This window comes from Schistocerca cancellata, chromosome 7 (assembly GCF_023864275.1).
Source record: "Schistocerca cancellata isolate TAMUIC-IGC-003103 chromosome 7, iqSchCanc2.1, whole genome shotgun sequence".
Lineage (NCBI taxonomy): Eukaryota > Metazoa > Arthropoda > Insecta > Orthoptera > Acrididae > Schistocerca > Schistocerca cancellata.
Genome location: NC_064632.1, coordinates 433,476,784 through 433,498,028, shown reverse-complemented (window position 1 = coordinate 433,498,028; position 21,245 = coordinate 433,476,784). Strand labels below are relative to the sequence as shown.

Genomic DNA, 21,245 nt, shown 5'->3' with positions numbered 1-21,245 from the left:
GGAAAAAAAATGTCCGACCCAGCCGGGAATCGAACCCGGCCCCTTTGCATGGAATTCTGCCACGCTGACCAATTAAAAAAAAAAAATCTCATTTTGTTCGCTTTCGTTCGTTGCACCTGCTCGGGGCGGACGTCGTGACATCCGTTTTAAGTTCGTTGTTGATCTATTAACTCAGTTTTTTTATTACAACCACTCAGCTATCGAGGCTGACACACAGTCAAGCCCGTCTCACACGCAGCAAGGTTCGCCGCAGTTTTGCGAGACGGCGTGCATGCCTACCGGCTTGCAGGGAAAGGAGCCGGCTATCTTCCATGCCGAAGCTCTCGCACGGTGCAAGATCGGCAGTTAGTTGTGTTGTGATCGGCTGCATCTTGTATCGAACGAAGATGGCTGCTTCAGGTACAGATGTTCAGAGCAAACTGGCGGTATTAGCTGTTTTGGTGCTAAACGATGCAGAAATGCATGCTAATGAGAAAAGAAGAATTAGTTTGAAAAGCATCACCATTTCATTTCTATTTATAAATATACCAATAATGACTGTTATATACGACTTTATTTTATAGGATAGAAGATCGTACATCCTTTGCAAATTTTATACGAATGGATGTATTGTTATTTGAAGAACTCGTAGTTTTGTACGAGGGCTGTTCAGAAAGTAAGCTCCGATTGATCGCGAAATGGGAACCACAGTGAAAATTAGAAATGTTTTATTTTTAACCGTTAGCTACACCATCCAGCTACTTCTCTACGTAGTTGCCGTTCTGACTAAGACATTTGTCGTAGCGTTGTACCAACTTTCCAATACCCTCATCATAAAAGACAGCCGCCAGTGCTTTCCGCCAATTCTCTACGCTGGCCTACAGCTCGTTTTCTGTGCCAAAATGTTGTATTCATAGCCAGCGGTTCATGTGAGCAGAAATGAAACGCAGGGGGAGTCAATTACGGGCTGTATTGTGGGTAGTCAAACATTTCCAATTGAAAACGATGCAGGAGCATCTTCATTGCCCCTTCAGAATGTGGCTGAGAATATTGCCTTGTAGAAGAAACTGCACCATAGTTATGTAATGTTGGCTGTATAGCTTCAGGCGAAATTTCTCACCAGGTCCTCGTACTTGGCGGGAGACACTATTCTCTAGACAACTTTACGCGATCACTGTGAGCTCAGAAATGAGAGGAGTGACGTGATGCTATCTAGGGTCATACTAGAGACACTGCCCAACACATCTGTGCAAAGCTTTATCGGATTATCATAGTCGTTTCCATTTCGCGATCAATCGGAGCTTACTTTCTGAACAGCCCTCGTACTTATGTCGCTCATCCCAGCGCCACTGCTTTTCGATGATTCTACTTGGGCGTACTCCACTTTAAATTGAGTACGTAAATTGTGCATTTTGCTATAGCACTCCTTTCTCGTCGTATGTGGTCGAACAAGACACACGATACTTGGAACTCTTTTGAGTGCTTCTGCACGCAAGTGTTTATTATAATAGTTTGCGCTTTTCACGACGTACAGACACTGTTCTTCCCTTTAAGTACATATTAATGCTTCAATCGCTTCCTTGGACCACTGCGGTGCCATTATTTAATAATTATAACAACTTCCTACCGCACCTCACAACAGCAGAAAAGCGACTATCAACAAAGGCTTCCCGCCCAAGCTTTCCGCGTTTGAAGTCACAAACGAAACGTCTCATGATTGGCCAATGCAGGTAGCACGCAGGGAACCTTGCAAGAAAAATAGCATCGGACCTATCCTGGAAATCTTACAAGGTTTCCAGCAAGGTAGCCTGCTAGCAGACGACGGAGTCCGCAAGGTAGCCGTTGAGCAAGCCAGCAAGGAAACTTACAGCGAATCTTGCTCCTTGTGAGACGGGCTTAAGGAAAGACTGTAAGCGCAAGAGAGACGAATGGGGAGTCATTATAGAGAAGATACGAGCAGCAAATACGGAAATCCACTGATATAAGCGGTTTCGACATGGGGGCACACTGTCGTGGCGCTCTGCGACTGAAAAACGAGAATCTCTGAAACGGTGGATCCGGTCGCCTCTTGGCGTGCTACCGTCGTGAGTACCTATGGAAAGTGGTTGAAGAATGGTGTAATAACGAATAGGCCATATGGCACGGGACCACTACGTCTTATCGCAAAACGTAGAGATCGGAGAACCCTCCACTGTGTAATGCACGAGTGATCTGTGGCAGATCTGACGACAGAATACAATGCTGATGCAGGCACAATTTCTCCGGAGCAAACCGTTCAAACGCCGTTGTTTAACATTGAGCTCCACATCACACGTCCCCTACGTGTTCCTGTGCTGACGCAACGACATGGACAGATACGATTGCAGTGGGCATAACATCACTGAGTTTTCATCGTGGATCAATAGAAACGGGTCACTGTCGAATCGCCTTGCTTGTTACAGCAGGTCGATGGCTGGGTCCCCACACGCCATCATCCTGGCGAATGGCTGCACGAAACACGCACTGCGTCGCAGATGCAGGCCGTTGACGGCAGCATTACGCTATGGGGCACATCGAGCTGGGCTTCCATGGGATCTGTGGTGGTAATCGAAGGCATCATGACTGCAGTGAACTACGTGAACATTATTGCCGACCACCTGTATCGCTTCATGCTTGAAGTCTACCCCTACGGCGATGACATCTTCCAGCAAGGTAACTGACCAAGATCAGAATCGTGCTACAGTGGTCTTTGGGACATTATAGTTAACTCAGATTGATGTCTTGGCCAGCAAACGTGCCTGATCTGCACCCACTGGAACACATACCGGGCGCCAGCTGCGTGCCCGTTAATCACCATCCAGCAATTTGCGGGAATTGCTTTAACTGTGCCTAGGTATCAGGTGCCACACACTTCTGAGATCCTGTAAAAGGCTTTTAGAAGCTGAGCCGTGCGTGGCTCGCGCGCGTGCAATCTCTTACTTAACATCCTGTTTTTTCGTGTTGCCACCTCGTTATGTTGGTTTCAATTTATCTTGCCACTGAGTTGCTGCTTGTCTGCCCATCAGCGGTAGCAGCAGCGCCTATCGTCATGCGTTATCTTTGCTGCACTGCTATTACTTCCCGGTTGTCGTCTGTCGTGGAGTCAATTGGGACGTGCCAGAAGGGCAGTCGGGTCTGCCAATCGTCGAGTTGGAACACGGCACCAGTCAGGTTGGAGCAGCAGTGAGGCCTGGATACCCATGGCTCGCCCGACTGTTGCCGCCACGCATCACTTCAGCCGTGGACGGTCTTCGTGGATCGTCGGTCGGTCGTCCTACTGGGCGACGTGGACTGGCTCGCAGATCGCTTATGGGTTGGCTGTGCGTTTGTCTCCGTGATTGCACACCCACTGCTGAGTGTCGTTCAAGTCTTCGTGCATGTGTGTTAAACTGTGTGTGTAGTTGGTGTCATTTCCACTGACAACTTGTTTTAAATGTTGTCGGCGTACTGGCAGTGAGTCGGTCGGTCGGTTGGTTGGTTGGTTAGTGCAGACCAGGGAGGATATCACCGTGCGGTGCAGTCGGCTGTGTCCGCTGGCGGTCCCTGCCCAGTGTCGGAGGGTGTGTGGAGCTGCCCAATCGCTACGAGCTTCGTGGCTCAACCACCCAGGACGTCAAAGTTGAGTGGTGTGTTAAGTACCCAAGCCACGTCCGTTCATGTTGTGTCGTTCGTTTCGGTGGTTCGCTGTTGGGGAGCTTTTCCTGTGAGCAACACCGAGTGTTTTTAGTGGTGAAATCGAGCTGCCGTGCGGTGGAATTAACTATATTGGTTCACTGCAATTCAAGTGCACCCAGCGGAATTTTCTGCCTTGTGGTCGTTAGTGTTCCGGTTACCTGCCCTGGCCACTAACGTAATTTCAGGCAGCGTCCTTTCCTTACCTGTTGTCGCTGTCCAGCACGGTGTGTAGTTTTGACAGCTTAATACATATTTCACTGTGGATAATCACGTCCGCATCAGTTGGTCTTTGAGTTTTTCTGTACCGATTGGCGGCTAGGAAGTCGTTTGGTAGCTCGGTCCGTGACTGTCTCTTGGTTGGGTTACCAATGGATCAAGTGTAGTTGGACCCACTACCTGTGTCACCTAAGTGAACGTCAATGTTTCGAGGGTAGCCCTCATCCCCCTGGAGGTGTTGAAACACGTATGTAACATAGCAGCGATGGTGAGGCACGTTAAAATCTTTGACCAGAGAGCCTATAATCGTGGCTAGTCTGCGCTTGACCGCGCGAGTGTTGCGAGCAGTACGATAGTAGCAGTGCAGTTGTAGTCGTCATGTAGAGCAGTACAGTGGTAGTCGTCGTCGAGTACGCTAGTAGTCGTCGTGCAGAGCGGTCGGTCAGTAGTAGCAGCCCAGTGCGGTTGTGTGATGTAGTCTCTCGGCAACACTGGTCAAGATGCTGAATAAGGTATATTGTTAATTAAGGTAATCATCAGATAATTTAAAGTTCATTTATTGTAATTAATTTCCAACAAGTGCCCCAATAATAATTATGATTTCAAAAGCAATTTTATTGAACTAAATTTCGTTCCACTTCCCTTAAACAAATTTCAGTTAAATTAAAAAAAAAAAAAGAATATTATTATTTGCAATGCAGTTCCTCCAAGCTGTGCGCAAGAATAAGAGCAGAAATGTGACTAGCAGTTACAATGAGGTAAGAATTTAATTCTGATTTGCACAGGGCCAAAGACCGATATTTCGGTGTAATTGAAATTTCATTATCACTGAGATTTTCTTATCACTGAATTGACTTTCATTTTGTTTCGTGAGGAATTTATACTTGGGTCAGATTGCTAATTTTTGTCTAATGGTCATTGTCATTGAATTTATTTGCTGGGAAATTACGTTAGGTTGTATTCTTGTTAACATACAAATTATCGTCCGGTCAATATTCAATTGCTAGGGAAGTTACGCTTGGCTCCCATTTTTATTAAATATTGTCCTTTACTTTAAAAATTTTTGTGGGGAGGTTACACTTGGCGACCCTGCCAGGATCGTATTTCGTTGAGAATCTTTTGAACAACAGTCAGATATCTGCTCTTATTTGCTTAAGTATAATTAGAATTTGGCGCAACGCTTGTACTAATCTTGTGAGTTTCCATCTACAGGTCAACGGCAATTGGTTGCTCTGTTGTATTTGTGTGTTGTTTTTGCATTTGTGCTTATTTGTTTTGTGAATATTTGTGACTATTGTAAAAATGCCGCGAAAGACTGTGAATAGTGTATCGCGAGGTATTATGAACGAAATTACCGACTTAAACAACGTGACCGATAGGACATGTGACACGCAGTGTAGTGATGACAATCCTGCGTTCACTAACAATCAGTGTATTCCAACCACTAATGATGACTTTTACCTTAATGATGAACAAACGAACTCAATTGTCTCGTCTGTTAATTTGACGACAATTGATGACGCGGAATGCTCTATTGTAATGAGCGCTGCCCAGCTTAACATATCCGATTTGGAAAATTCAAGTAACGTACAGACAAATTTGTCTAATGAAAATGAACAGGATACTCAAAGTACGACGGATCTATTTAATTCCGAAATAGTGTCCGACAGTGTACATTTGACTGGCAAACCTTTTTATAAGTCTCAGAATAACCAGATGGTTACTGAAAGCGAAACAATTTCAGATCCACCATTAAACAGCACAGATAATAGAAATGCTAATTTAGGCTCGGATCCAATTTTGGCTATACTGCTACAATTTAGGGAAGAATTTAAACAACAGAATGAAAAACAGGACAAAAAATTTAATAAAATTGATGAAAATTTCAAACAACAGAGTGAAGATTTCAGACAACTTAGGGAACAGAACGAACAGCTAAACGAAAAATTAGACGACAATTCCAGACAGCTTAGTGAACAAATTAGAGCTGTTGCCGCGCAGTGTCATGACACTAAGGAACAGTTGCGCGTGGAAATTGAGGCTTGTTCACGAAAAAATAGCGAAGAAATTAAGTCTGTTGCGCAAGAGTTAAGGGAAATGCAAACAGCCGCAACAGAAACACTCAGAGACGAAATTAGCGGAGTCGCTAAACAATGCTCTGAAAAAGCTACACAATTACGCGACGAGTTTAAAGCAATGACGGTAGAACTTTCGCGCACAATGGATGAAAAGATCGACGCGAAATTCGAACAACAAAATGCTCAGATTGACGAACGCTTTAATCACCACATAGAAAACAGTAATACACGTTTCCGCAAATTTATTCAAGATCAAAATAAAGTCAAACGTTAAGTCATGGAAACAATCACTGCACAGAGACAAGAAGACAAACGTAAAATGTTCGCGAAAGCGAAGACGTATGTAGACAATAATATTACTACAGTGTCCGACAAAATTAATACCATAGAACAGTTGAACGCGGAATTACGGGATGAAATTTCTGATCTTAAATCAAAAACAGGTACACACACAGTAAATATTCAAACAGTGACAGACAGATTCGAACAATTACAACTAACACAGGATTGCGATGTCTTCAAAGCTGATGTTAAAAAACTGAGCGAAACTACGCGTAAGTTGCAAAAACAGATTAATGCGTCCGATTCTAAAACCGATGATCAGGCAAAAATACTGACTGAAAAATATGATGAATTGGCCAGTCGCATTGATGCTATCGAAAGTGCTAATGACAATAAATCAGACGATACTTCACCGGTTTCATTTAATCAAACACCTGAATTTCAAAATTTACAGCAGACAATTAATGAGATCGATTCATCTAACAACACGTTACGTAGGAAGTTGTCAAATTTACAACAAGAAGTAACAGAGATGAAAAACATTTCAGTTAATAACATACCACAACAGACGCCACTTTATGAACATTTGTCAGACTCACGCAGCGCGTATAATTTAGGTAATCTACAGAGAGTACGGGACTTAGATTTCGATCAAGCACAGTTCAATAGATTCTCTTACGATCCTGAACATGTTCCATCTCACAGAGATGATAATTTCGATTACAAACATTTTCTGTCAGTGAGAAAGTTTAAAGTATTTAAAAACGATAGAACGCAGATTCACCCACTGGATTGGATACAACAATTTAGCTTTGCTTTTCCACCGACTTGGCCCGTAACACACAAACTTGAATTTATTTGCAGTTTTTTGGAAGGCGAGCCGGCAACTCGTATGAGACCGATCGCGAGGCAATGTTATTCAGTAGAAGAATTTCAGAATGCATTTCTGTCAGCGTATTGGTCGAAGACGACGCAACGCGGAATTAAAGATCAATTAATTAGTTTACCAAATTATGAGAACTCAAACTTTCCTAGTGTCACTCAATTTTTTGAACACATGGTGCAACAAAACCAGTACCTAAGTGAACCGTACAGTGAATCAGCACTTATTCAATTATGCATCTCTAAATTACCAAGGTCATTAAGAGTGTCACTTCTGACGGGTCATCAAAAAGAAAATATTTCGGCGTTCAGGGATCTGTTGCAGCTTTTAGAAGTGCAGCAATCTGATTATTCTTTTGTAAACAAAAACTTTTCGTATAACAACCAAGGCCAACAAACGTACAGCAATTATGATCAGACACGTAATTTCAATAGGAGAGGTAACAGACGCTTTAGGAATGACAACCACGAAAACTTTAATAACAGTCAAAATTCTAATTATCAGTATCGAGAGAATTATCAGCAGGAAGAACCACATTTTAGTAACAATAGAGGTTTTTCACAACAACTGCAACAAAACCAGCCGGTTAGAATACCTAACCAACAATTGAATGCACAAGGTCAACCAGGCTTTAATGTTCCGCCGCGTGCACGTATAGTCCCAGATCCAACAAATAGTAACGCACGGCAGCAAGGAAATAACTATGTGCAGAGAAGACAGTATTACAATTCCTATCGCAATGCACCGTATGGGAATGACTTTCACGACAGACGTAAAAACAATGAGCATAATTACCAACATACGTTTAATAACAGTCGGTCTTACCAGCAACAAAGTAATCAACAAGAACATATTCTCATGAATGAACCCGACAGTAGGTATCATCCAGAGCGTAACACGTCTGGAAGAAGTAATAGGACAGTTCAAATAGTCGAAATGCCACAGAATCCTCCTAATAATAATAACACGTCAGATAGCATCTGACTAGATAATGTACAGATCGCATCTTCCAATAACACAAGCACTACGTTTGACACGCAAAATGTTGTTCACGAAAATGTAATTACTTTTGACGATATCAGAGACACTCTCTTGCAGGAAAGACCATTTGTTCAGAAAACTATTTCACATCCTGTTATCGAAATCAAAATTGGTACATCGAAATTCTCAGCAGTAATTGATTCTGGATCACCTATATCAGTAATAAATGAGGAGACTTTTAACGAGTGCAACAAAGAGAATAGTTATCCAACATTACCTTTAGGCAAAACAAAGGTGAAAGGAGCAGTATCGAGTAAAGGAGTAGACGTTAAATTACAGACGCATTTATCATTTTGTATTGGAGGTCATACTTTCCACTCTAATTTTTGGATTGTTCCTTTATTGACAACAGACGTAATTTTAGGTACGAATTTTCTGGTACAACACGACGCAGTTATCGATTTTCAGAATTCTTATTTAATGTTAAAGGATGAAAACGTACAACTTGCCTTAGAATTTCAGCACTCATTATCTGCGGAAGAACAAACAATTAACCGCACAGAGGTTATTTCCGCAACACGTGACATAGACTGTAATCCCACATTGTTCACGAATACGTACGTACATAACTACAATACTCCAAACGAAGCTGGTTACGACGTAATGCAAATGATTTCCGATAAAGTTAGACAAAGCAGTGCAACTACAGACGACGAACGCACGCAGCTATACGCACAGCAAGCTCCAGTTTTCGACAACATTCCTGGTACTATGTCCGGTTTTATGTATGAATTTCAAGTGAAACAGCACGACACATTTAAAGCAAAGCATTATCCCATTCCGTATATTCACAGAGAACAAGTTAAAAAAGAATTGCAGGATATGCATGAATAAGGAATTATAGAACCAGCAGTTAGTCCGTACATAAACCCGCTACATATTGTTAAGAAAAAAGATGGCTCACTTCGCCTCGTACTTGATTCACGTCACATTAATGACATTATTATTAATGAAACAGATCGACCACAGACACTAGAGGAACTACTACAGAAATTTCACGGTACTGCAATTTATTCTACATTAGATCTGAAATCGGGATTTTGGCAAATTCAACTTCATCCGAATTGCAGAAAGTATACAGCTTTTCTTTGTTTTGGCGACTGTTATCAATTTTGTAAATTACCATTCGGCTTAACTATTTCTTCTGCGGCTTTTATTCGCGGTTTGAACACAATACTTCCGACAGAACTTAAAGACAGAATTACGACGTACGTAGATGACATTCTTATCGCAGAAGCTAATTGGTCTGAACACAATCTGATTTTAGAACGACTGTTGCAAACTTTTCATGCGCAAGGACTCACAGTTAACCTAAGTAAATCGCACTTTGGCAAAACTTCTATAAAATTTCTTGGACACGTAATTTCAGCAGAAGGCATTGCGCCTGATCCGGAAAAACTTCAAGCTTTACGTGACATTACTGTTCCTACGACGAAGAAACAATTACGCAGCTTTTTGGGTTTAATTAACTTTTTTCGTAAATTTATTCATCACTCCGCTTTAGACACACCCAGGTTATGCCAATTAACAGGTAAAAACAGTATTTGGTCTTGGGATAAGCAAGCACATTCTGAATTTGTGAACCTGAAACATGCTTTGTTGAATGCTCCACTTTTATCGCACCCAGATCTTACCAGAAATTTTTCCATTGCCACCGACAGTTCCAACACAGCTTTAGGCGTACATATTTTTCAGGAAATTGAAGAAGATGGTTCAATAGTAATTAAAAACATCGCATTTGCAAGTCGCATTCTGTCACCTGCTGAACGAAATTACTCCGTTACAGAACTTGAAACATTATGTGTTGTATGGGCTTTCACGAGATTTAGGCACTTTCTTTACGGAAGACACACTACCGTTTACACAGACCACAGAGCGATACAATTTTTACTTTCGGCCAAATTCACGCACGACAGGTTAAGCAGATGGAAACTTTACTTGCAGGAATTTAATTTCACAATTGTTCACATTCCCGGCACACAAAATGTTGTAGCAGACGCATTATCCCGTTCTCTTTGCAACAATCAGCAAGACATCGCAACCAACTTCTGTAAAGCAAATTTCAGCATAATGTACATCCAACAAGTTGCATTTGAAAATTTTATTTCGTCGTCATTACAGGACATAGCAAAAGAGCAAAGTAAAGACAACGTGTGGAAAGAAATTAAACGCCTTTGGCAAGATAAGAATAATGTTACGATTAGAAACCATTACACTGTACGCAATGACATTTTGTTTCGCCGCTCTCACCCTGACACCAACAATTGGTTATTATGTATTCCTGACGAACTGGTTAACAAATTAATCTGGTACACTCATTTAAGTTACGCACATTACGGAGCACGAAAATGTTTTCTTATACTGAGACAGAACTGTTATTTTAACAACATGGAGAAACGTATACGACGAGTTTTAGCGTCTTGTAAAATTTGCCAGAAAGCTAAATCAGACACCACTTCACATATTCCTCCTTTATATCCCATTGTACCTGTTAAATTAAGACACATGGCCGCAGTAGATATTTTTGGTCCGATTCCGAGAACTAACAGAGGTTTTTGCTACATCTTTGTCGCTGTTGAGCTCACTTCAAAATTTGTTACTTTCACTCCGTTACGCAAAGCTACTGCTAAAACTGTTTCGAAAGCATTTGTAAAACATTTTCTATTTCATGTAGGGCATGTGATGAAAGTAATTTCTGACAATGGATCTCAATTTCGTAGTAGCGTATGGACACGCATGTTACGAGCCAGAAACATTTCTCCGATCTATATATCCAAGTACCACGCTTCTTCGAACCCCTGTGAAAGATTAATGAAAGAAATTGGTAAGCTGTGCCGAATATACTGCCACAAAAGACATATTGATTGGGATACATACATACTCTCATTCCAAGATGTAATTAATTCCATTCCAAATGAATCCTCTATGCTATCTCCGTCTGTTATACTGAAAAACGTTGAACCACCAAACAAAATTAAAGAATTTGTAAATTTTCCTACATCTCGTCGCTTACGACACCACGAAATAATTGACATTGCGCTGAACAACATCAAACGTGCCGCAGAGCGCCGGAGAAGACAGCAAAAACAGGTTTGTACACGCCGCGACTTTCACGTTGGACAGAAAATATTAGTACGTACACACTATTTATCCAGCAAATTAAAAGGTAAGTGCAGTAAATTTGAACTTCTATACGCAGGTCCATATCGGATTCGCAGCATCCCTCACCCCAATGTTGTACACGTCGAAACTTTGAGAACCAGAAAATCGAAAGGCAATCACCATATCTCAAACATTAAACCGTTTATTGAATGAAATCACTTTATGATGTAACATGCTATGATGCCATTTACTAATGCAATTATTTCACCTGACTAATTACTGATGATTATCGTATTTTTTCTTGGCAAGTGCCCGGCAAGGTAAGGTTAGCAGGTCGCTTTTCTTGTCGTTACACATCAGACCATGCACATTTTCCACTTTTTTATGTACGATTGTATTCCAGTTTTGTCTATATGCACTGTGAAATAGTTAAGATATAAAACACACCAGTCGACTTTGACATTTTTTTTTGGCCTTATGACATCTCAACATCGTGACTTTTACATTTTTTTTGCTGCTGCATTGTGATATTCCGTGTACATTTTTTGCCTTTGAACACTGTCTGTGCTTTCGACATATTACGTTTTCTGTCATGTTAAGCTGTATGCTTAATTATATTACCGTTAATCAGTAATTACTTAGTGGGTATATGATTTAAATGCAAGACGTTAATCTCTGTTCATCAATTTCAGAAAGAAATGATGCGTGTAAGAAATAAATTCAACAGAAATGGGAATTTCACCTACGGAATAAACGATAGAAGATGCAATAACTTTATGAGGAAGAGTAAATGGATCAGGATTAGCAAGCATTAACAAGAATATACTATACTCATCGTAGAATAGCAGTCTTAACTAATTTTTTCTTTCAGAATACAAGGTGATTGATACAGGCTGTCGGACAGAACTACACACTTAGTTTTAGTGATGAAATATGCTAGAGATAAGGAATAGTTGTATAATGAGTAATGAAGTGATATTTTTGCAGATGATAATGAATGCTGATGAATAATGATGAAGAATATGCTATTATGAATAATGAAGTTTTTCTTTACAGGTGATGATAATAATGAAGTTATGATAATATGGATAATGAAGTGATTGATAATGAAGTTTTTTTCTTTACAAATGAGGATAATGTTGAAGTTATGTATTTATGCTACGTAGTTATTTAAGTATTTGTTGCAGTTTGTTTTGACAGCAGGTGTTATATTGCATAGTAGGATGACGGAAAGTTTTGGAAAGGACAGCTATGGAACACATGTTTATACACATTTCACTACTTGTTAATTCGAAGTTCACTACTTTTCAGCATAGTGTGCGTTTCTTCTTTCAGGTCAATAATCCATTTTGTATTTTTTCCAGGAGAAGTTTTTCATGATACTTACTAAACCTGTTACTTATTATACCTGTTCTAGTACTTGCATTTTTTTAACCCATTTGTGTTTATCATTTATAAATGTGATCACATTACTGCCTTGTTACATAACCTTGCTACAGCTGACTCATGACGAATGACGTTACACATTTTTGATTTACAGGAACAACCCAGTACCAATTTTTTTTCTTTCTTTTTCTTTTTTCTCTTCTTGCTTTCTCTTATAATTACCAAACGCAATGCATTGCTAACAAAAAAATGTATTACCAGTCCCAAATAGTGATACCAGTTTGAGAAAGTTCTGAATAATACTGATCAACTCTGAATAGTATGTCACTTCAGTAATGATACAAAAAATATATATATAAAATAATGCTTTGTAACTGGCTAATAACTGCCACTGTTTATTGTAATGAGACTACTTATAATGCCCATGATTATTAATGCTATGACTGTAATTAGCTGATTTTTAATAATGACTTCGTAATGATCTGAATAATACTGAATGATGAACAATGTTTTATTCTATTCAATACTTGATGGCCACTGAGTGCCAATAATTAATGTCAATCAATGAATTATGTTATTAATTATGCCATTAATTAGCTCTTGTTTTCAATGTTGATACTTTGTAACTGGAAAGGAATGTGATTGTTTAATAATGCTTTGTAATTAGAAGAAGGCTAATGATTCTTACTATATTGAAATGACAAATAATTAATTAACTATGCTATACTTTGTAACTGGAAAAGAATATGATGTTTAATTATGCTTTGTAATTAGGAAAAGGCTAATGATTAATACTATATTGGAATGACAAATGATTAATTAACTATGCCATACTTTGTAACTGGAAAAGAATGCGATTGCTTCATAATGCTTTGTAATTAAGAGAAGGCTAGTGATTAATACTATTGGAATCACCAATGATTAATTAACTATGGTATATGGAAAAGAATGCGATTATTTAATAATGCTTTGTAACTAGGAAAAGAAGGTTACTGATTCTATGTAAAACAATTAATGAACATTTTTCTGTAATACTACATTCATGGTACAGAAATGTTCAATACTGGGCTATGAATGCCGCAAATGAAAACTGTAATTGTCAATATTATGTGACTTAATGTCCTTCACCTCATGAGCTAACTACCCTGAATTACTGCAATGTCCATTTGCCCTGTCTATCCTAGTGATCATGGAGCACTACCTTTGGGTTTGCACTACTTCTACATTGGTGTGCCTTGTAAAAGCGTGGTGTTGACACGACATGCTGTCCACCACCATGAGCGATGAAGACGTTATTATGGTCCCACTGTTTGGTGTACCTAATGTACTGCCAAAATGAGAACATGAAATATTACTACGAGAGTTCAGTGTCTTGGCTACACTGATGAATTCTGATGGGAAAAGAACTGCAAATTGTGTCACTTGGTGTTGTACTTCTGTGGAAAGATATGGACTTTCAGAACAGCTGTGTGCAATCTAAAGTGCTACAACCATGATGCAATCCTTCCCTTTCCTATCCTAATTCTTGTCACATAGTGAAAATAATTTTTTGCTAACATTATTTATGTTCATGACTATACTTTTTTTGATTCGCTGAACTCCAGTGCGAGTACACTTATGTCACTTGTTGATATGATTTTTTGCCATTATGTTTATTTATTGCAAAAATGCCTAAGACATTTTTTCGATTTGTTCTCAAGTACAGTATGTGCACTCTTGTCTTTTATATTGTATATACATTTTTATTTATTATTTTTTTTTTAATGACATGTTCTGAACTACAGTGCATGTGCACTTTGTTTCTGTCAAATAATTTGTATATACAGTTTTCTGATTTACTACTATGTTTTGTACTCACATCCTGTCTTTGTCTGATATATTTTGTACTCGGTGCATGTGCACAACATTTAATTTATGTACTAAATTTGAATATTCTGTAAATTGTAAAAATTTCTTGCGATGGCAAGTCCAAATGACTCACCATCGCTGCCAAATTTTTGCCCCCCCAGTGGAGGGTTATGAAACACGTATGTAACATAGCAGCGATGGTGAGGCACGTTAAAATCTTTGACCAGAGAGCCTATAATCGTGGCTAGTCTGCGCTTGACCGCGCGAGTGTTGCGAGCAGTACGATAGTAGCAGTGCAGTTGTAGTCGTCATGTAGAGCAGTACAGTGGTAGTCGTCGTCGAGTACGCTAGTAGTCGTCGTGCAGAGCGGTCGGTCAGTAGTAGCAGCCCAGTGCGGTTGTGTGATGTAGTCTCTCGGCAACACTGGTCAAGATGCTGAATAAGGTATATTGTTAATTAAGGTAATCATCAGATAATTTAAAGTTCATTTATTGTAATTAATTTCCAACAAGTGCCCCAATAATAATTATGATTTCAAAAGCAATTTTATTGAACTAAATTTCGTTCCACTTCCCTTAAACAAATTTCAGTTAAATTACAAAAAAAAAAGAATATTATTATTTGCAATGCAGTTCCTCCAAGCTGTGCGCAAGAATAAGAGCAGAAATGTGACTAGCAGTTACAATGAGGTAAGAATTTAATTCTGATTTGCACAGGGCCAAAGACCGATATTTCGGTGTAATTGAAATTTCATTATCACTGAGATTTTCTTATCACTGAATTGACTTTCATTTTGTTTCGTGAGGAATTTATACTTGGGTCAGATTGCTAATTTTTGTCTAATGGTCATTGTCATTGAATTTATTTGCTGGGAAATTACGTTAGGTTGTATTCTTGTTAACATACAAATTATCGTCCGGTCAATATTCAATTGCTAGGGAAGTTACGCTTGGCTCCCATTTTTATTAAATATTGTCCTTTACTTTAAAAATTTTTGTGGGGAGGTTACAGTGTCTGAGTGCCGTTGTTTATACTGTCCTTTTCGTGGGTGCTCAATGGTCTGTTGGTAATCTATTGTAGCCATTGCTTTGAAAGAAAAGATTTTTTATTGTGTTTTGTGTAAATCAATTTTTGTAAATCAACGGTGGGCCTTCAGCCACTTAAAACCTTATTCTTAAATGTAGTTATTGTCGTTGCGTTGCTTTTTCATTTAGTGTGCGTTCGGCCATTGAAACTTAAAGGTTAAGGTATTTTTGAATTTTTGGAAAATCAACTGTGGCCCTTCAGCCGCTTAAAGCCTTATTCTCAAAATTTTCCCTTAAGCGAAAACATTGCGGCCTTCTACCTTATTGTTCTATCCACTTTTGCCTTGAGGCTTTCCGCCTAGCTGTGATACATATATACATGTATTTTAATTATTTTATTTGCAATTTTAACTGCATATCTTCAGTCACTTGAAATTTATCTTGTTGCTTTTTAAGATTTCTTGTTTGGAGGCCTTCAGCTGTGAAAGAATTGGATTTTGAAACTCGTAGTTGTAAAGGTTGGGTTATGTGCCGTTTTGGTTTAAAGGTGTTATTAAATTACATCATCATCATCATCATTTAAGACTGATTATGTCTTTCAGCGTTCAGACTGGAGCATAGTCCCCCTTATAAAATTCCTCCATGATCCCCTATTCAGTGCTAGCGTTGGTGCCTCTTCTGATGTTAAGCCTATTACTTCAAAATCATTCTTAACCGAATCCAGGTACCTTCTCCTTGGTCTACCCCGACTCCTCCTACCCTCTACTGTTGAATCCATGAGTCTCTTGGGTAACCTTGCTTCTCCCATGCGTGTAACATGACCCCACCATCCAAGCCTGTTCGCCCTGACTGCTACATCTATAGAGTTCATTCCCAGTTTTTCTTTGATTTCCTCATTGTGGACACCCTCCTGCCATTGTTCCCATCTACTAGTACCTGCAATCACCCAAGCTACTTTCATATTCGTAGCCTCAACCTTATTGATAAGGTAACCTGAATCCACCCAGCAATCGCTCCCATACAACAAAGTTGGTCGAAAGATTGAATGGTGCACAGATAACTTAGTCTTGGTACTAATTTCCTTCTTGCAGAAGAGAGTAGATCGTAGCTGAGCGCTCACTGCATTAGCTTTGCTACACCTGGCTTCCAGTTCTTTACAATAAATTAAAATTTTGAAGTGAAACTGACCGACACGTTATTTGGCCCTTTCCACAATCCTAATCACCTATTCTGCGCGTCGGGTTTAGCGGGCGTCTCAGAATCCATGTCAAGCAGAATCTCTGGTGTATTCTTTTTGTAAAGTGGAACAACGCGCTATTGAACAGGTGGTCATAAGGTTTTGGTTCAGTTGTGTATCATAGTCTAGGGTAGCCAACGGTAGTTTCACAACTCTGCTTATTAATATGGAATACCGCCTTTAGGCGGAGGTTTGCCATCGAGACAGCAGAGGGTGACCCACCTGTGCGCTGTACGTCTCGGCGAAGCCCTGCGGAGTGAGCGGGTCCGTGAAGACGGACTCCGAGCTGGACTCGCGGCTGGGCGGCGTCAGCATCAGCGCCGACGAGTCCGCGCCCCCGGCCGCGCCCCCGGCCGCCGCCCCCGCGGCAGCGCCGCCCCCGGCCACGGCGGCGCCCGGCGTCGTGATGGCCAGCTTCTTCACATGCCGCCACGAGTCCGTCACCAGGTACGTCGTCGTTGTCGTCGTCACCGTCGTCTTCGCCGCCGCCGGCGACGGCGCCGTTTCTCCCGGGCCAGCAGCAACTGGCGTCTGCGCGACAGCTGCAATGGAGCACGCCACCTGGCTGTTACACTCGCCTACTTCTAAATGATTACTTAGGAATTCACGTTTAAGTTACACAGCTGTATTTGTTGTGCGGTGACAGCCTCGCAGGTTTCTTTAAATAACTTCATATTCGCCATCAACTGTTGGGAAGAGTGTCGTCATTGAGGACAGTGTACATGCTCGGTCTTTCACTCTAATGGACGATCTTAGAATGACAAGAAAAATTGTGCACCGGACTATTATCTGTTTTTCTTATTATGAGACCTGAGGTTGTATTTTGAGAAGCACTTGTAAACATTTTGACTTCGACACAGTTAAGTGCTGTATAATATAAACTATTACAGCTTTTTTTGAAGATACTGTTAATTCAGTTACAGCATTATATGGTAACAATGGGACTATCACACCTATTAACCACGGATTTTGATGATCTCAGTTACAGTATGTGATCAAAAGTATCCGGACACTCCAAAAAATATACGTTTTTCGTATTAGGTGCATTGTGCTGCACCTACTGCCAGGTACCCCATACCAGCGACCTCAGCAGTCATTAGACATCGTGAGAGAGCAGAATGGGGCGCTCCGCGGACCTCACGGACTTCGAACGTGGTCAGGTGATTGGGTCTCACTTGTGTCGTACGTCTGTACGCGAAATTTCCACACTCCTAAACATCCCCAGGTCAACTCTTTTCGATGTGATATTGAGGTGGAAACGTGAAAGGACGCATACAGCACAAAAGCGTACAGGAAAACCTCGTCTGTTAACTGACAGAGACCACCGACTGTTGAGGAGGGTCGTAATGTGTAATAGGCAGACACCTATCCAGACCATCACACAGGAATTCCAAAATGCATCAGGATCCACTCAAGTACTATGGCAGTTAGGCAAGAGGTGAGAAAACTTTAATTTCATGGTGGAGCTGCTGTTCATAAGCCACACATCACGCCGGTAAATGCCAAACGACGCCTCGCTTGGTGTAAGGAGAGTAAACATTGGACGATTGAACAGTGGAAAAACGTTGTGTGGAGTGACGAACCACGGTACACAATGTGGCGATCCGATGGCACGGTGTGGATATGGCGAATGCCCGGTGAGCGTCATCTGCCAGCTTGTGTAGTGCCAACAGAAGAATTCAGAGGCGGTGGTGTTATTGTATGGTCGTGTTCTTCATGGAGGGAGCTTGCACCCCTTGTTGTTTCGCGTGGCACTACCATAGCATAGGCCTACTTTGATGTTTTAAGCACCTTCTTCCTTCTCACTGTTGAAATGCAATTCGGAGATGGCGACTGCATCTTTAAAAACGATCGAGCACCTGTTCATAATGCACGGCCTGTAGCGGAGTGGTTACACGACAATAACATCCCTGTAATGGAGTGGTCTGCACAGGGTCCTGACCTGAATCCTATAGAACACCTTTGGGATGCTTTGGAACGTCGACTTCGTGCCAGGCCTCAGCGACCGACATCAATACCTCTGCTCATTGCACCACTCAGTGAAGAATGGACTGCCATTCCCCAAGAAACCTTCCAGCACCTAATTGAACATCTGCTTGCGAGAGTGGAAGCTGTCATCAAGGCTAAGGGTGGACCAACACCATACTGAATTCCAGCATTACCGAGGGAGGGCGCCACGAACTTGTAAGTCATATTCAGTCAGGTCTCCGGATACTTTTGATCACATAGTGTATGCCGTAGAGCACTGGTTCCCAATCTGGGGTAATTAACCCCTGAGGGGTAAAACGAGATTTTCTAAGGGGTGAAAGAACCAAAAGTTTGTGATTGTCTTTCAGTCATGAAACTAAATTACTTTTAAAACATCATTTCTGTTATCACAATTTTGCAACACTTTAATACTGATTGTATAAGTTATCAATAATTACTTTTCCTTCAATTACTAGCATTAATGCATGACACGCGATGCACCTCACACAGACCACCGATTACACATGTAGTTTGAGATGTATATCTATGACAGTAACTGTAAGACATATGTAACAGACGCTATACATCTCATGCAAGTATTTTCTGCAAGTTGTAGGTAGTTCCTGCAATAGATCAGAAATTGATACATTATTTACTTTGAAACAGATTTACGAGCTAATCGGCAGCACAACACTGTAGTGCTGTACACAGAATTATTATCATTACAGTTGTTACTAGAGTGGTCAGACAGAAAACGTTAACAGCCTGGAGTCTTGGGGGTCCGCCACTTCAGAAGTTAGGAGTCCAGCAGTCAAGTGATTTACAAACCGCAGCTATAGTGTCCACGTTTCACACGCACACACACGCATACAATATAAACATCATTTATCTTTCGTCATTTTATAAACGAAGGTTTTCAAAGAATATTCTTTTTCATTCTGAAGTTTAGTTATGCGTTTAAGTTGATGAAGGCAGGGGGAGCGGTTGAGGGGTGAGAGTTGTGTAGGAGGGAGAAGGTATTAAATAATATCTGATGCCACGCAGGAGTAGTGGTCTAACAGTAAGGAAGGTTGGGAAACACTGTTTTAGAGGGGCTTATTATGCGACGGCCCCTAATTTCTGAGAAAATTATGTGCACCTCCTGTGCCGCTAAAATTAATGGGGTTTCCATCAAGAGAGCGTTGCGCAGCGGCTAAGGTTCACCGCTACCACACCGGCGGCACAGGTTTAAATCCTGCCTATGTACGTCTTATCGGTTTCGTGGTACACGTTATCATTAAGCGGTATATGTTAAGCACAATTATTCAAAAACTATACCACGCACATATACTCCACTTTGCCAAACCAGTGTTGTTTATTTTTACAGGCAAATTAAAATTTTACAGAATGAAATTGTAAATGCTCCAGACGTGCTAAAGATTAATCCATACATCGCTTCGATGGAAGATTCTATAAAAACACATTCTTTAATTCTGCATTAAATTAGCGCTCCTGCTTTCACAGGAAAGATCAAATACGTGTGGTTATCATCGGCGTTGTACGAAGAAAGAACAATATTTTTTAATTTAACGAGCTGTGTTTTCCAGTAACGGTTCCGTAAAATCTGTATGCCTGTAACGCAGTGGCTTTCATGAAATGTGCTAGGTGATGTGCTCCGAATTTACGAATTTGCGTTTCGGTTGCGTCTACGACAAATAGCACCCGGAATTTTGTTCTAAGACGGCGAGCGAAAGCGAGTAACACAGTTCTGTTATTTATTCTGTAACAAACTGAATACACATTTGAAGAAAGTTTACTGTAATTACTGATTTATTAATGAAATTACTACGGCGATAACGTCATTTTTGAATACTTTTGCAACACATTTACTTTGTAATGACGTTCTTTACGATGCAATTGAGGAAAAAAGTACAGGGGCAGGGTCTGGACCAGTACCACCAGCGTGGTGGCTGAGAGCCTTAGCCGCTGCGCTGCGTTTGCTTTGTCGAAACCTGATTAACTTTACGGATATGGGAGATTCCCGTAAAACTTGTCTCTTTGTTTTTTATTTTGTTTTAGGGAGCAAAAACAACTGAAGTCATACGCTGCCATGTCAGAACCTTAGAACACTAACACGAAAAAGGAGTTAAAAGGGACTACACGGTAAGCGCAATCGATGGAAGGAAATAGAGCAAAAGACAAGGACTTCCCCTTGGAGAAAGGTCCACAAAATACACCGTAGAGACATCGGAGGTCCCGAACTAAAGATTAAATATCCTTCGCCATATTGCTACGACGGAGAAAAAGTAAAACGCGATAGACAGCCCACGCGTCCTTCGTTAAAACGGTCCATAACTCAGACGGCAAACATACTTAAGAACGTAAGGTTAAAGAAGGGCAGTCGATCAGGAAATGGCGTACCGTCAAAGGTTGATGACAATGGGCACAAAATGGTGGCGGACGACCGCTTAAAACATGGTGATGGCTTAAACGACAGTGCCCGATACGCAACCTAGTCTCCTCGCAGC

The 21,245-nt window shown here is 40.8% G+C and overlaps 1 protein-coding gene across 1 annotated transcript in view; it reads right to left on the bottom strand.

Moving 5' to 3' along the window:
- LOC126092811 (formin-2-like) overlaps window positions 1-21,245 on the bottom strand; it is a 389,713-nt gene that overhangs the window by 282,332 nt on the left and 86,136 nt on the right. The window contains exon 2 of the mRNA XM_049908540.1: window positions 16,993-17,312. Coding sequence (XP_049764497.1) covers window positions 16,993-17,312 — 320 coding nt within the window. The remainder of the gene's footprint in view (window positions 1-16,992; window positions 17,313-21,245) is intronic.